Raw genomic sequence first — 14,968 nt, 5'->3', positions numbered from 1 at the left:
AATCCAACCTTCAGTGTTAAGCAAGAAGAGGAGCCACACTTCCCCTTGAACTAGAGGCTCATCTTCCTTCGAAGTTCAGTGGTGTGAATGAAACGCATATCCATCACAGAGACAGCTGCCTCTGGACTCAGAAGCACCCCCTATGTGAAAGCATTCCGGATGTGGCTGCAGCTCATGATCATCTTACTGTTGCACGATAAGCTGCTTCCTTCTCCAACACAGTCTGACAAAACGAGAGATGCTCCGTATCTTGAGAGGCGCTCGGATTCCGCGGTGCCGCTGACGTTACCGGGACAAGTTGACGCGACCGGGACAAGTTGACGTTACCGGGACACGTTGAGGTTACGGGGACAAGTTGGCGCTGCGTCGCCGCGGTGACCGGCCGGCCTGCGATGAGATTCTTTCCAGAGATGTAGCCGCCGACGCGCTCCTCCGTTACTCGGAAGCCCCCGGAGTTTTTCTGCGTAAAGTTTTTTCTCCTCGGATGGAGGACGTTTGGAGACAAAGCGGCAGCTGCGAGACGGTTTCTCTCCACTGTGTTGGTAAACTACAGAAGATTTACTCTGAAGTTACAGACTTCATTTAGCACGCCTGTTGTTCGGAACTAAACTTTTTAGTTTTCATAGTCCGAGCACTCATAATTGTTTTACTGGAAGGAATGACTTAACTCGTGTTTAAGGCGCAGAGAAGTCATCTGATACATTAACATGTTAAAGTAGTTTGGTTTACAGGCTGGTTACTTTCATGCGCGGCTTTACTTATGACTGTAATAGAAACATATTAGTTACCTTGTTTCATATGGAGGAAGCCAATATTATGTATAATAAACTAAGTAGTCATTTTCAAAATGTGGTTACTAAACCAGCGTATAGAAAAGAGTATGTTCATAAAATGTCTGAAATCTGCTGTTTGAAAACAGCCTAAACTAAACAAACATAGTATAAAAGGATACTCTTATGTAACGAAATACATGTACCCTTTGCAATGTAACGTTACGTAAGTACAGTTTACTTGGTTATTTCCATTATATGCTACTAAGTTTAGCCTATAATACATGACAAAAGTGAAATATTGTACTTTTTACTGCATTTATTTGACATCTGTACAGAATAAGATTGGTTTATAAAATATGGTTTATTGATACAAAACAATCTGCCTAACAGTATACATTTGTTTAAATCAAAACGGTCTCCACCTTGACAGGCTTTAACATTAACATGCTGTTTACATCTTGAACCATCAGCAATCATAATCCAATAATATAAAACGTGAATACAAGTAGGCTACATTTAACCACTATACCGTTGTACTTTTAGTTGGGTAACATTGTTAATAGTATTTGTACTTGTAGTTGAATCTTTTTATATTGGGGCTTTGCTACATGAATATATTTTTATTTAATCCTTATCGATCAGGAAATTGTTGATATTTAGTTTTCATTTTTTGAATAGAGATCTGAGAACAAGGATTATTCACAATAATGATCCTTTAGTTTTCAGTGCGATGAAGCAGTCTCAAGTTTTGATTTAAATAGATCTTAAATTGAAATATAATCTTATAATGTCATGATCACATTGTTTCAGGCTTTGAAATGTCGTCCCAGTGTGTTATCGTGTGTTTTTCTGTCCGACAGTGACAATGGAGGCAGCCGGCTCTGAATGACACAATGTCTTGGGGCGAGTTCATCGAGCTCCGTGACCTGAGGTCGGACAGAGAGCAGATAGAGTTGATCGAGAGCGCACATTCGCCCTGCTCACCTCCACGCCTGGAGAGAGCCAACGCCCTGAGGATCAGCCCGGGGAAGGTGCCAGACCTTCTGAGCCGGGCAGGGATCATCAGAGTCCTGAGCAGCACCCAGGACCCCCAGCTCCCCGAGGAGAAGGGCGAGGGACACGACTTCCAGCCCTGCAGCCACGCTCAGCCCACATGGTGTGACCTGTGTGGAGACTTCATCTGGGGCCTGTACAAGCAGAGCCTGCGGTGTGTCAGTGAGTATAGTGGTTTGTGCACATAGGTGCGTGCATGTGTGATTTACAGGAGCAGAAGTTATAGCACGACTGAGGAGGAAAATGGCTCAAACAGGGAAAAATGTTCATCAACTGAAACACACTGAAATCTAGCTGTGGTTTATGTAAAGCATTAAGTGTGCAGGAAGGAAAACACTTTCTGACAGTGATCTAAATATTAAACCGCAGTTAAGTCACAAAGAAAGAGTGACACAAATATAGAAGTTTTACATTCATAAGTGGAACTGTTTTGAACATAGATTTGTTTTCCACTTCAAATATGTAAATACTCACACCTAGTTGCAATGCATCAGTGATCATAACATAAGAAAAATAAAAAGCAACAAAATATCATTTTTCTTTGCTAGAATTTGATAGAAGATCAGTCATCTGACATTTTGTTTGTTTAATGCCACCCAATATAACTGTTCCACCATAAAGTATACCTTTATGATGTGTATATAATGCTCAGTTGTTAGTGCCATGAACAGTAATGTGTAATTTTAATGATATAGTATGTTTATAATTGAGGTCATAGTTTATAAAGGTGCTGTAGAACTGAGCTGCATTATATATTTAGTGGTATTTCTAATATTCTGCCTCCGTATGTATAAAAATGAAAAAGGAACAAATAGATACCTCTCATCATGTTGTCCAGTATAACACCACTGTGGCGTGATTACGCTCAGCTGTGGAGGTGTGTGTGGGAGTGGCTCAGGGAACAGGTGCCGGGAAGAGGCCTAATTGGCCTCAGCTGTATGGTGATTGTCTCTCTCTCTATATTAGATGCAAGGGAGATTGAGACTGGCAGGGCAGAGCGACAACTAAAGTATCTTGCCAAACATGACAACAAGTGTGCTCATTCCTTGGTGTTTGGGGAAAAAACCCAGGGATTGTGACCGGAGCCCAACGTGGGGCCCCTTCAAGTAAAAGTGCTGATATAGGAGAAAGAGTCAATCACCCTGATTCCCTACAGCTGAGGCCAATTAGGCCTCTTCCTGGCACTTGTTCCATGAGCCACTCCCCCACACACCTCCACAGCTGAGCGTAATCATGCCCCAGCCACCACAACCACCTTTAACCACAACCTCAATAATAAACACACATTTTAATGTACACATCTACAACCATGCCAACAGAAATGCATGGGAAATCAAACGTAAAGGTACTGCAATAACCAGAAATGGCCAGAGGATCTCACATAAAGAACTTTCCATTCCACCCAATTATCCAAACTGCCTATTCTATTTAGGGTTGCGGAGTCACTGGAGCCGATGCAAGCCGACATTTGGTGAAGGCAGGGTTCACCCTGGACAGGTCGCCAGTTTATCGCAGGGCACATATAGAAACATACCACCATTCACATACACACCTACGGGCAATTTAAAGTCTTCAATTAACCGGAGCTGCATGTCTTTGGACTGTGGGAGGAAGCTGAAGAACCCAGAGGGAACCCACCCTGCCACAGGGAGAACATGTAAACTCCACACAATACGACCGCCTAGGATCGGAGATCAAAGGCTGACCCCTCTTGCTGTAAAGTGACTGTGCTATGAGCCACGACACCACCGTGCAGCCCCCCCTTGAGAACGATTCTCTCCAATACTATCACATGCATGCTAACTGCAGACAATGTATGTGTTTGGCAGTGTGTGTGTGTGTGTGTGTGTGTGTATAAACCTGTGACTTTCTACACTTACAGATTGTAGATTCACGTGCCACTACCGCTGTCGGGCTCTGATCCAGTTGGACTGCAGCTGGGACAGAGGCTCTGCGGCTGACCACACATTTGTAGTGGAGCACACCATAGAGACAGACACCAATGTGGTAAAGGACCTTTTGTATTTGGCATTATGACTGGCCTGGTATTCTCTGGTTACGCAGCCATGCTCTCAATCAAAGATCACAACATCAAGAAGTTGTCGCCATAATGTTATGGTTACCATTAAAAATGAGACAACCAGCCGCTGCTTTGCATGTTACATTACGCGCTACCTGATACGTCTGCTGGACTGCTTTTAAGGAACAACACAAAATGTTTCAAGGTCAAAAATGGGAACCATTTTACATGGATATAAAGACACAGCGTCAATCCAGTTCCACTTACTGCAAATTGGGGAAGTTTGTTATTGCTGAGGAACACAAAACGGGACAGGTAACATCTTTTGCACGATCTGGTTCAGTTTATTTAAGGGCTGCAGTGAAACATCAGTCCCTGAGAAAGCTGTTCCCCCCCGACTGTGGTATACATTTAAGAAAACATACTCAACAACAGGCTTTTTTTGCATGATTCTCCTTTACCATGTACCATAAAATGTTTCACTTTAATAGTAGAGTTACATGTTTTAGTTGTGCCTTTGCTTTGTTTATTATAGGGGCATAACAAGTGCCAAAAACATTGTACCATACTCTTTTCAGATAAACAGAGAGATAAAGTTATGTCTTAACGGCTCTTAAATCTTACTAGAAGACTCCACACTGGGCTTTTCTCTGCCACATTGTTATTCATAAAGAGGGGAGTCAAGGCTACAGGCCCATAGTCGTTCAAGGCAGCTGGGTTTGGTCTCTTGGTAACAGGGGGTTTATTCCCTCTCTATTCAACACATGTTGCTTATTAAAGGATGTCTGGAATGTAAAAACTTCAGCACAGTATGAACAGTATGATGCCATTGCTAGATATTGTCTTGGTGCTTGGGTTTTTGTGTGCACAGGCCTTTTACTCAGACGTTTTCACTTGACAACGCAGGAGAAAGTACAGGTGGAACTAACAGACCATTGGTCATGGCTCCGTTACAGTTGTGTGGACCAGAAAGCAGTGCCAGGGAGTCAGCATGCGAAGTACCAGAGACAGAATTGATGTCATTAAAAAACACCTGTGTTCGTCCTCCTATGACCTAAAACATCTGCAATGAATACCGTACCACAAAATCAGAGATGGTTCAATCAGAGTTTAATGTGAGAACGGCAGGACAGTTTCTGGGCGGAGCAGTCCACATATGTGTCACGACTCAAAAACAGGACCCAAGAGCACGACTCCAAAGTTCAGGGCAATCAAAAGGGTTTATTTAAACATAAAAAAATTGCAAAAAAACAAAGTACAACTTAAAGTTGGTGCTGAGCAGGAAACTAAGATTGGGTTTAGATCAAACAGAAAATTACAGCTATGCTGGGAAAAAGACTTGGTCAAAGTATAAACAAAATCACAACTATGCTGGAAACTGCAAACCAGGACAAAAGACTACACTAACATGAACAACAATTACTTAGACTAGACGATCTGACACAAGACACAGGTAGACACAGGCTTAAAATACATGAGGAAATGGGGAACAGGTGGACACAATCAGGGGTGGAACAGGCAATCACATTAACGAGGAAACACCGGGGCAGGAAATAAAGTTTATGAAACGAGAGAGGACAGTTACTACAAAATAAAAGCGGACATGGAAAACAGGACTAAAACCTAAAACTTAACATAACCGACGAGACATGACAATATGTGAACTCCTAACTTCACACGAGGAGGCTCCAAAGTAGTTCCTGCCATACAAGTTGGCCAGTGCTTGTGCTAGTGTCTAAAAAGATATGACCAACTCCTCAGCATGTGAGAATAACACTGAGGATAGTTTACAAATGTCTCCACCAGTTGGACACATGCCTTTAGTGTTTATGTTCTCTGTGTTATTACTTGAACCAATTAAAATGGCAAACTGTTCCAGATGAACAAAGGAACAAAATTGATTGTTTATCCGTCTCGAAGTTATAGCTTTAAATGCAGAAATGAAAGACAATTTGATCAACTTATCTGCCTTTTCTCAGTACAGAGTCTTTAGTCATCTTTAGTCAAATTATAGTATTGGTTTGCCTGATGGTTAAAAAGGAGTTCATGTTGCAGCATACTGAAAAATAGGGATTCGTAGGGTTTTTTTTCAGCTGAAATGTACAACTTGAAACACACTAACACACAAAAACTTATTTTCTGTTGAGTACTGATCTGATACCAGAGCTGTCTTTTTCCCGAAGTTAAAATCTGTTTATCTCATTCAGTGGAATTCATTTTTATTAACAGGATAATTGTGGTGGCACAAAAACAAGTGTGTTAAATTCACTGCTCTTTTGCCCCCCTGACCAACTGTCCAAAACTCCAAAAGAGATAACTAGTTTTCAGTCACAATTGGAACTTGGGAGCTGGAGTAATTTTACAATAACTCAAGTACCACTTGAAGGTAGCATAATGAAGGATCCTGATGAGTTGCATTCTGAGAATTCAGTTTAAACACTACTTGGCACTGAAAGTTAGGACATCTCGGCCTCTGAGGCTTAATTATGTTTTATTGTTTGCCTTTCTCTTCCTTTAGTTCCCTGGTTGTATGGAAATCTGATCCTAGTTTTCTATTGATCGATTTAATGTCTATCAATAAAATAGAATATTATCGATTTAATGTCAACATGTAAAACTGAAAGCAAAACATCCATATCAATTAAGTGATCTTGTTTGCATATGGTGACATTTAGGGGGATTTGGGGTTGTCTCCCTCTTTTCCCGAGAGAAAACATGGTTTCTACCACTAAAATGTCAGCGAGCTTGGCCGTCTACACTCTAGGTTTTATGTCTGGGGCTTATAAATTCAACATATTTACATGCAGCTCGTACATTGAAGAATAAAAAGGTTTACACGCTGTCTCTGGCCGCGTGTGACCAGACCATAGACTGTGGGACGAGGCCGACCTCTTATCACATGACACACTCAGCGGGGGGATCAACCGTGGGAGAGGCGGCAAAAGGAAGGGGGAGGAGGGGGATGAGGTCGTTGGCATTTCCCCTCGCTGTCCAATCGTGACCGGCTTCGGTGGGTTGTGTATTTTCCAAACCCGGCTTAACGGACCTGGGTGGGGCCTCGGCGAGGGGAAGGAAGCGAGGCAGCTAGGGCGGGTGCCTGAACGCATCCTGTTTCACACAGACTGAGTTTGTACAGTGGAAACGTGGCCGGGTTGAAGTTAGAAGAAGACGAAAAGATAGTAGTATTTGTTCGATTAGACAGTTGTTATCAAGGCGTAACAGAGATACTTCGTCCTAGAGAGATTAGTTCACCGTTATTCAGAACATTTCAGTCAGGCTTCAGTATCGCTCGGTTTTTGTTTTGAGAGAACTTAGTGTAAGTTAATTTCACACTTTCAGTCTTCATATCTTAAGTTCCGGCTGTTGACTTTAGTGCTAAAAGGCTTTACCGGTAGTCAGCATGACAAACGCGGCTAGCAGCTCGGAGAAAACTCTCTCCTTCGAGATGACCTGGGGCAGCTCCACCAGCAGCGGCTACTGCAGCGAGGAGGAGTCCGACTCCGAGTTCGAGCAGTACTTCACCGCCCGGACGTCGTTCTTCCCCCAAACCGGGAAAGATAACGTTAATGCTGACGTAAAGAAGGTGAGATGTAAACTCCAAAAACTCGTTAAGTTAGAGTAAAAATAAAAGGTCCTGTCGTCAGTGTAAAAAGGAGAAGTGAGAACACAAATATGGTGACGTGGTGGTTCGTCTTAGCTAACTTTTCTGTCGCGCTATTTGAGGAGTCTTCTCTTTTTTTGACCGTTTTTCTGCCTACATTGGGTATATTATTTATGTGTTTAGGAGTTAAATGCAATTGTTTGTTGTTTAAGGGCAATCCAGCAGAGATGATGCTTGCCAAGTGAGTTTACCGGTTAAGGGTGGAGCTTTGGTTCTTCCAGTTTTGAGTAAGACTTGAGACTTATAATAGACAATGGATTGAGAACCTATATTAAAAGGCTTGTCAGTACTGGTGGAATAGTCGCAATCCAGTTGTGCATCTTTATAATTGTGTCAAAGCACACCCACAGTTGAACTCTTGCAGAGAACAACTCAAATGTCATGTTTTGTGACGCACACCGGCTTCTCAAGTTTCCAGCCTAACGCCCACCATTCATTGACTATTCAAGGTTCTCGTACTTATTTCTCAATCACAGATGATTCATGTGTTGTTTTGGATTTGTTATTTTTTTCTTTTCCTTGAGTCACCCACGCCCACTCAGCTTTCGGCTTTCTTTATTGTAAAACAGATGTTTATTGGAAAAATCTGTGATATTTATCCTTTTGTGTCTCTGTGCAGAAGCCATTTTTATTCATGTTGACACTGTCAACTCTGTTTTTGATATGACACTCCTTTGGTGGACCTGTTGAAATGCTGCTGTTGCACATGTTGTTCCTCAACCTGGCCCACATATTGATTAATTTACTAGTTATATGCACTTGAGTCTGCAATCTGCATGAGTATTGCCACTGTTGATCTTGTTCTGCTGACGTTGATTTATAAGCTACCCAGCTCATTTACAGCTTGCAACTTTGCCCGGTTTGTTTTTCATCAGACAATCCATAATAATATAGAAAGGCACGGTATAGTTGGATACACTTTCACAATATTTTGAGGGTAACAGAAACTCAAGCAGTAGTGCTTGTTTGTAATAACGGAGAAATCTGCGTTTGTGTCAATGCAGCGTCCACAGATACTGAATATTGATTTTATCCTATGAACTTCAAGGAATGAGATGGAGCACAGTGTGGAAAATAAATTATTGCTGCGTCGAAGTTCTGTTATAAAAATGTTATACAGGAAATACCTATTGGTCAGTTCACTCAGGAAAAGCCCTAACTGAGATGATGGTCATGCAGATGGTGAAAGCCAAATGTGCATGACTGAAACATGACTGTGATAGTGCGGTTGATGAGGCAGCTGACTTCACAGGATGTGTCTCTGAAACACAGGAGGGCTTTGTCTCTCCCACTTGGGAAAGCCGGAGAGGGGAGGCTATTTATACATGATTACCAAGTTGAAGAATGCGATGCAGAACCGTTTGTCTGCACTCATTACTAACAGCTGCAAGTTGCACATAGCCCTCCTTCCTCTAGCCCTCCTTCCTCTAGGCCGAGGAGTCGGAGCAGTCGGACAGGATTGGCTAGAACTGACATCATCGTTTTCACCCTTTGCTGCGTTGTCAGGAAGTTGAGGCTGATGCAACTGGTGCTCTGCTAGAAATACCGTTGGCCGAACAGGAAGTCAATTCACAACAGCTTTACCAAAGTTTGCCTTTTTGTAATCTTCCTCTGGACAATATTAGTTTTGGAAGAGGAACTTATTTCAATCAAATGTGGGATCACGCCATTGTTGCTTTTACATGATAGTGTCAAACCTTCTTCAACCTTTCTCGATTCCTAAAAACTTATTTTGAGACATACAATGTTTTAATACAACAGCAGTATTTGTAAACAAGATCTTTCCCCTTTTTAAAAGTCCAATCCTCACTCAAGAGGGTCTTCAACACATCTTTTATGTGTTTGGGATTGGTACAAAAGTGTAAGTTGGACACAATGCTTGTAATTGTTACAAAACATGACATGTTTTAAGGACGTAATGCACAACTAAACTGTATCCGGTGTTCATTCGTGTACCAGTGGCTTTCCTCTGGCCATATTTGTGGTTTGGAGATGAGCCCTGCCACCTGGTGGTTTAACACTGTAACTCCTCACTGTGCCCTCCAGGATGAACACATTAAATGGGTAAAGCAAGAGTTGACAACTGTAGATACTCAGCAGAAGGTGAAGGAATACAACGCTCAAATCAACAGCAATCTGTTCATGAACATGGTGAGTAGTGATGATTGACTACAAATGCATGCATTTTTTAAAGCGACAGGGTTTTTCATTCAGTGAAACATTTTTTACTTTACTCAACAGAACAAGGATGGCTCCTACACTGGCTTTATAAAAGTGCAGTTCAAGTTGGCCCGTCCTGTGTCAGTTCCACCTCCGAAGAAAGGGGTTCAAGATGCTGGACGGAGGAAGGCCAGCGGCGTTAAGCGTCGCACCTCTTTCTACCTGCCAAAGGATGCATCCAAGCATCTGCATATCAGCTCACGCACTTCTGCTCGAGAGGTCATCGAGGTTTTGTTGAAAAAGTTTACTGTGATTGACAATCCTGCCAAGTTTGCCCTGTTTGAGCGTAGCGAGCGTCATGACCAAGGTATCACTCCACTTCGTTATGTTTACACATTGACCTTCTGCAGTGTTTTTAAACCAAAATGTGCAACTTGAGTTTTTTCCCCCTGCTCTTTCAGTTTATGTTCGCAAGGTGTCTGACGATGAGAGTCCCTTGCGCCTTCGTCTGTGTTCTGGGCCCAATGAGAAAGTCCTCAGCTTTGTTCTGAAAGAGAATGAAACTGGAGAAGTCAATGTGAGTGAAACATGAATTTCAGAATATGGGACAGGGCATGTGTTGAGTTTACCAGTGGTTCTCAAATGGGGCTACTTGTACCCCTGGTGGTACGTGAAGCCACTCCAGGGGGCATGTGAGATCAACATTTTTTATTTATTTAAAATTGGCATCCATTAAAAAATCCTTTAAAATAGTTATTTAAGAAATATCCAATCAAATAGAAGTTTCAGTTTATAAACTGAATTGTATATATTCTATATTAAATCAGACATTAAAGTGGCACAGCGCTGTCCATTACATCTTTTTTTCAACCAAAAATAATTTGCACTGGTTCGGGGGTAAATATTACATCACTGGAAAACAGTTGAGAACCACTGGTTTAGACACTACTTATTATTTTTTTATGTTCTTGCAGTGGCATGCCTTCTCCATGCCCGAGTTGAAGAACTTCCAGCGCATGCTGCAGCGTGAAGAGGAGGAGCACGTCAAGCAGATAGTGCGGCGCTACGCTCTGGCCCGTACTAAGATGCAGGAGGCTCTGGCTGGCTCGACCCCCGGCTGAGACGACTCCGCGCTCGGGCGGGTTAAACGTGCACGTCTTGGCTGGACAATCTCCTGAAGATGACCAGTCACCGCTGCATCCGAAGATCCCAGATAATACAACTCTAAACGCCTCTTGGGTGAACGAGAGAGTGAGACAGGGCGCAAGACGATGAGAGAGAGAGAGCTAGCGCGAATGTGCGTGTGAAATGATGCAAGAGATGAGAAGTGCCGTACACCTGGAGAGTCTGATGTGCCTGAGAGATTGAGTTGAGAGAAACGACACTGGCAGATGAGGCAGTGGTTTTATCCAGTAATGTACCTCAGCTGTGTCACTTTAACTTTGAAGAAAATGTCAGGGAGTTATTTGTTGCTGCATTTTTTGGGTTTAAAAATGTGATTAATATACATTTGTAGATGCAGTGCTAAAGTTAAACCCCATGTTGTAATTGAGCTGATAATTACACATCTGGAAGTAGAATTGCTTTTTATTTTTCCAGATTACAAATTTGGTAAAATGTCCAATCATGACATTAGTGCCAAATTTGGAGGAACCTAATCTGGTCTTTGAACAACCTAACCATGAAAACCCATAACTTCCACATTGACATTATTTTAGCATATTAGAAAGTTAAATACACATTATTGGCTGAAGAGTATTTGGATTTTCATTTGACCGAGTCAAAAATCTGCCGTGTCCTCTCGACACCCCTGATGGGTGCAACTCTATTTATTATTTTACGGTCAAATTGTGAATTTGACTGATGTATGGACATTTGTATGCAACTATGAATGTCAGAGAGTGCAGTGTCACTGGTTGACTGGAACCTTGGATGAATATTGGTATACATGTGTTTCACTGAAAGCTGTTTGTCTTTCCTTCATATCTTTGTTTTTTTCTGTCCTTTTTTCAGAAAGTATTTGTCTATAGTTCTTCACTCCACTATCATTGTATCCGGCTTTACACGTTTTACATGTTGAAACTACAATTCAAAATGTGACAAATATGCACGTTAAGTAAATAATTCCCCAGTTCAAATAAGTTTCTGTATTTCTTGGATATCACAAAAGTTTAAATATGCCCTGTAGATGTAAACAAAACCCGAACCCCATAGAATTGAATGCATGTGACCATCATTCAGATGACCGTCTCACAGTAGAAAGCACAATGACGTCCTCTCGCTGTCGGTCCCGCTTGTGTCCGATCAGCTGATCGCCATCCTAAGGACCAAAACAAGCTAACGCTAGCTTTACGTAGCCGGGGATAAAAGTTATGAAAGCACATGACGATTTAATTCTGTATTATAAGGTAAGATAATGGGTAGAAAAACCTAAACCGCGTTTGTCAGTATAGGGCCCGAATTATTTCGTGTTTGTCTGGGAGGCGTCGCTGCTTCGGCTGGTTGACGCGGAGCTGCTGGAGCTAACCTGCGTCAGCGGCGGAAGTTAACCGGCTAACTCGCCTAAATGTGCGTTAGCTTCAGCTAGCTTACGTGTTGTTAGCTACACTGGCCCAATACTCAGCTTTTGCTTTATGAGACATGTTCTTTGCATTAAGGAAAAACGGACGGTTGATGTTATACTCTAACATGGCAATGTAAATAACGTTAAGAACCAGATTAGCTCGCGTTCAAGGTTCGGTAGTCTTATAGTGCGCTAACTTCATGTGAAGCTAGCGTCAGGGAACGGTGACAATGTAACGTTAGCTCCGACATAGCCTCGTTGAGTGAATCGATTCATACTTTATCAAGTATCATATTGATAATAGCTGTGCATTAAGTAGTAGTGTACGAGCCATTCATCAATATATTATGTTCTCCGTGTCACACGTCACTTGCTCAATTATAAACAGTGTGTTACAACAGGCAGCTGAGTTAGTGACCACACGACTACCTGAATACCAGGCAGTCAAGTCTGATGTGTGTGTGTTTTTCTTCTCAGATCCTGGCTTTGATAAGGAAGTGAGAGCGTCTGGCCACCAACCAGATTGAAAACATTAATTGGAGACTAACTATGTATTATCTCTGAGAATGGGAGGAAGTGGGTCCAAAGCCAAAGGTGTCTGGCCTTTCTCAGGCAATGGCGTCGGAGGGGATTCAGCCAGTGATGGAAGCGAGCAGTCTGTGGCTCGCCTCAAAGGTTCCAGAAATGCCACACCGTTTGTTTTTACCAGGAGGAGGTAAATAATACATGATTGGAAAATGGTAAAAGTTTGCTTCACCCAAATCACAACTTATTTTCCTGAATACAAAAAAAGTAAAACATGTTTTGTGGTTTGACGTTAAAATATCGGTCTCATGGTGGATGGAACTGGGGACACTGGGATTCATGGTCGGCACCCTAAACCCTACTTAACCTGGACGCCTCAGATAGAAATAGTGGATGATACTGAGTTTTAGTCAGAGGCAGAGCTGTTAAACGTATCAACTTTATTCATCCTGAGCAGGGCAATTAAAAACAGTCAACAGCAGAGCACAACTAAGAACACAAAACGATACAATACATTTGTAAAATACTTGACATTGTATAGTAACAGCTACAACTGCTAGTTGTAAAGGTCAGTATCTCAAAACCTCTCCACATTAAACTTAGCTTAGAGGTATGTGAGAAAATATAAGATGGTGTTAGTTTTTAGGTTAAACTGAGCAATTTTCCATCTCCTGACTTGTGGTTTTAGACTGATGTTGACTTACTGTATTGGCAGTTCTTTGTACTACGACGAGGACGGCGACCTGGCCCATGAGTTCTACGAAGAGACGGTGGTGACAAAAAACGGAAGAAAAAAGTCCAAGTTGAAGAGGATTCAGAAAAATCTGATCCCACAGGTGAGCGAGAGCCACATTTCGACCATGCTGATCTAAATGAAGGATGTTCCGAATGATTTGTTGATTTTAATATGTATGTATTTATTTTCTAGGGAATTGTGAAGCTTGACCACCCCTGTATACATGTAGATTTCCCCGTGGTCCTCTGTGAGGTGGTAAAAGTTGTGCAGGACTGATCTACTATGAAGTGCAGCAACTGGTCCTCTTCCCAGAGCAACTTTTTGTCCCAGGGTCAAAGCATCAAAGTCAAGACTGCAGCCGTGGTCCGGAGAGCAAAAGGAAGATTCAAACTGTCGTATAAAACTGATATACTGAATGAAATGTTATACATTTGAATTCAACTTTGGTCAGAGGGTGCCCTGTTCAAAAAAATCCATATTTTGATATTCACAGAAATAGCGTTGGTCCAGGTTGTGTGTCCGCTACCCAGCTGATATGTAAGCAGTCTTTGAGAATACATCAAATTAAGTTGTATTTCTCCTTGATGTGAAAAGGCGTTAACGGTTTATGCCTTCTGTGACACGTAGAGTGAAACTGTGTCTGTCTTTGTGTGTACATGTGTGCACTTAGGTTTGTTTGATTGAGTGTGTTTGAGACCGGGACGTAAGATTTAGTTACAGGGTAGAATATTGAAGGATTGTGAAATGTATTATATATATATATATATATGGTCATGTTCTGTATTGTCACGTCTGAGACTGTCTCAGTAACCGGAGCTCAGACCTGCACTAGTGAACATAATGTACTGTAAATAATATAAGATTTCTTAGTTGGAAATACTTGAATAAATGGATCTGGACTCAATACCTTTTCTATTATGTTGGCTATTGTCTCTTATTAATATTGAGATATGTAAAATAACACTATAATTTTGTTTACATCTTAGGAAGGGAAAGCATATTTCCTTTCTTTACAAAAGTTCGATTAGAAAATGTAAACCACTCTTGGATTGAACAAACCAGGTAAAATGTGTTTATTAGAGTGATTTACAGTTGCTGGCAGGTATATTTTGTTACCTTTGAGCAGACCCACACAACCTGTTTCCCGGTTTACATTCATATTTAATGCACAAATATGAAAGTTGTATCAATTTCAAACCATTTTCACAAAAGAAGTAACGGTTGCCAACTACACAAAGAGCCGCAGTTTTAGAAAACTCACTGCTCTGCACAATAACTTCAGTTTGCTGGAAATGAATGGACACGTTGAGATCGCATTCAGTCAAGTGGTCACTTTGAAAAAATGTCAGCAATTCCACGACAGCTGTAATTATAACCCTGATATCTCCAGTTATTTTTAGCGTTTCCTCAATACCTTCTTGAATTTCCTTGCTAATCCGTACGGCTGTTGTGTGCAACTAAAGCCATATGTGATGTA

General features: G+C 41.7%; 2 protein-coding genes across 3 annotated transcripts; both read left to right on the top strand.

Annotated features, from left to right (window-relative positions):
- The first annotated feature begins 242 nt into the window (after positions 1-242).
- Positions 243-11,808, top strand: LOC130207954 (ras association domain-containing protein 1-like). Of its 2 annotated transcripts, XM_056436760.1 has the most exons (7): positions 243-542; positions 1,634-1,988; positions 3,709-3,833; positions 9,554-9,658; positions 9,749-10,034; positions 10,129-10,244; positions 10,642-11,808. In XM_056436760.1, the coding sequence occupies exons 2-7, from the start codon at positions 1,667-1,669 to the stop codon at positions 10,786-10,788; spliced, it is 1,101 nt and encodes a 366-aa protein (XP_056292735.1). In that variant the 5' UTR covers positions 243-542; positions 1,634-1,666; the 3' UTR covers positions 10,789-11,808. The 2 variants fall into 2 exon arrangements, with proteins under 2 accessions (XP_056292735.1, XP_056292736.1); XM_056436761.1 differs by lacking the exons at positions 243-542; positions 1,634-1,988; positions 3,709-3,833 and adding an exon at positions 6,941-7,429.
- tusc2a (tumor suppressor 2, mitochondrial calcium regulator a) lies at positions 10,809-14,409 on the top strand. The gene is made up of 3 exons (XM_056436770.1): positions 10,809-12,945; positions 13,471-13,591; positions 13,684-14,409. The coding sequence occupies exons 1-3, from the start codon at positions 12,797-12,799 to the stop codon at positions 13,765-13,767; spliced, it is 354 nt and encodes a 117-aa protein (XP_056292745.1). The 5' UTR covers positions 10,809-12,796; the 3' UTR covers positions 13,768-14,409.
- The last annotated feature ends 559 nt before the right edge of the window (positions 14,410-14,968 follow it).

This window comes from Pseudoliparis swirei, chromosome 18, assembly GCF_029220125.1.
Source record: "Pseudoliparis swirei isolate HS2019 ecotype Mariana Trench chromosome 18, NWPU_hadal_v1, whole genome shotgun sequence".
NCBI lineage: Eukaryota > Metazoa > Chordata > Actinopteri > Perciformes > Liparidae > Pseudoliparis > Pseudoliparis swirei.
The sequence above is the reverse complement of the archived record's forward strand: the minus strand, read 5'-3'. Positions and strand labels throughout refer to the sequence as shown.

Excerpts from the sequence above, each read along its gene's own strand:
- LOC130207954 (XM_056436760.1), top strand. The coding sequence starts at position 1,667 with ATGTCTTGGGGCGAGTTCATCGAGCTCCGTGACCTGAGGTCGGACAGA. Across the intron at positions 1,989-3,708 it reads GCAGAGCCTGCGGTGTGTCA|ATTGTAGATTCACGTGCCAC; the intron begins GTGAGTATAGTG and ends CTACACTTACAG. Across the intron at positions 3,834-9,553 it reads TAGAGACAGACACCAATGTG|GATGAACACATTAAATGGGT; the intron begins GTAAAGGACCTT and ends TGTGCCCTCCAG.
- tusc2a (XM_056436770.1), top strand. The coding sequence starts at position 12,797 with ATGGGAGGAAGTGGGTCCAAAGCCAAAGGTGTCTGGCCTTTCTCAGGC. Across the intron at positions 12,946-13,470 it reads TTTGTTTTTACCAGGAGGAG|TTCTTTGTACTACGACGAGG; the intron begins GTAAATAATACA and ends CTGTATTGGCAG. Across the intron at positions 13,592-13,683 it reads AGAAAAATCTGATCCCACAG|GGAATTGTGAAGCTTGACCA; the intron begins GTGAGCGAGAGC and ends TTTATTTTCTAG.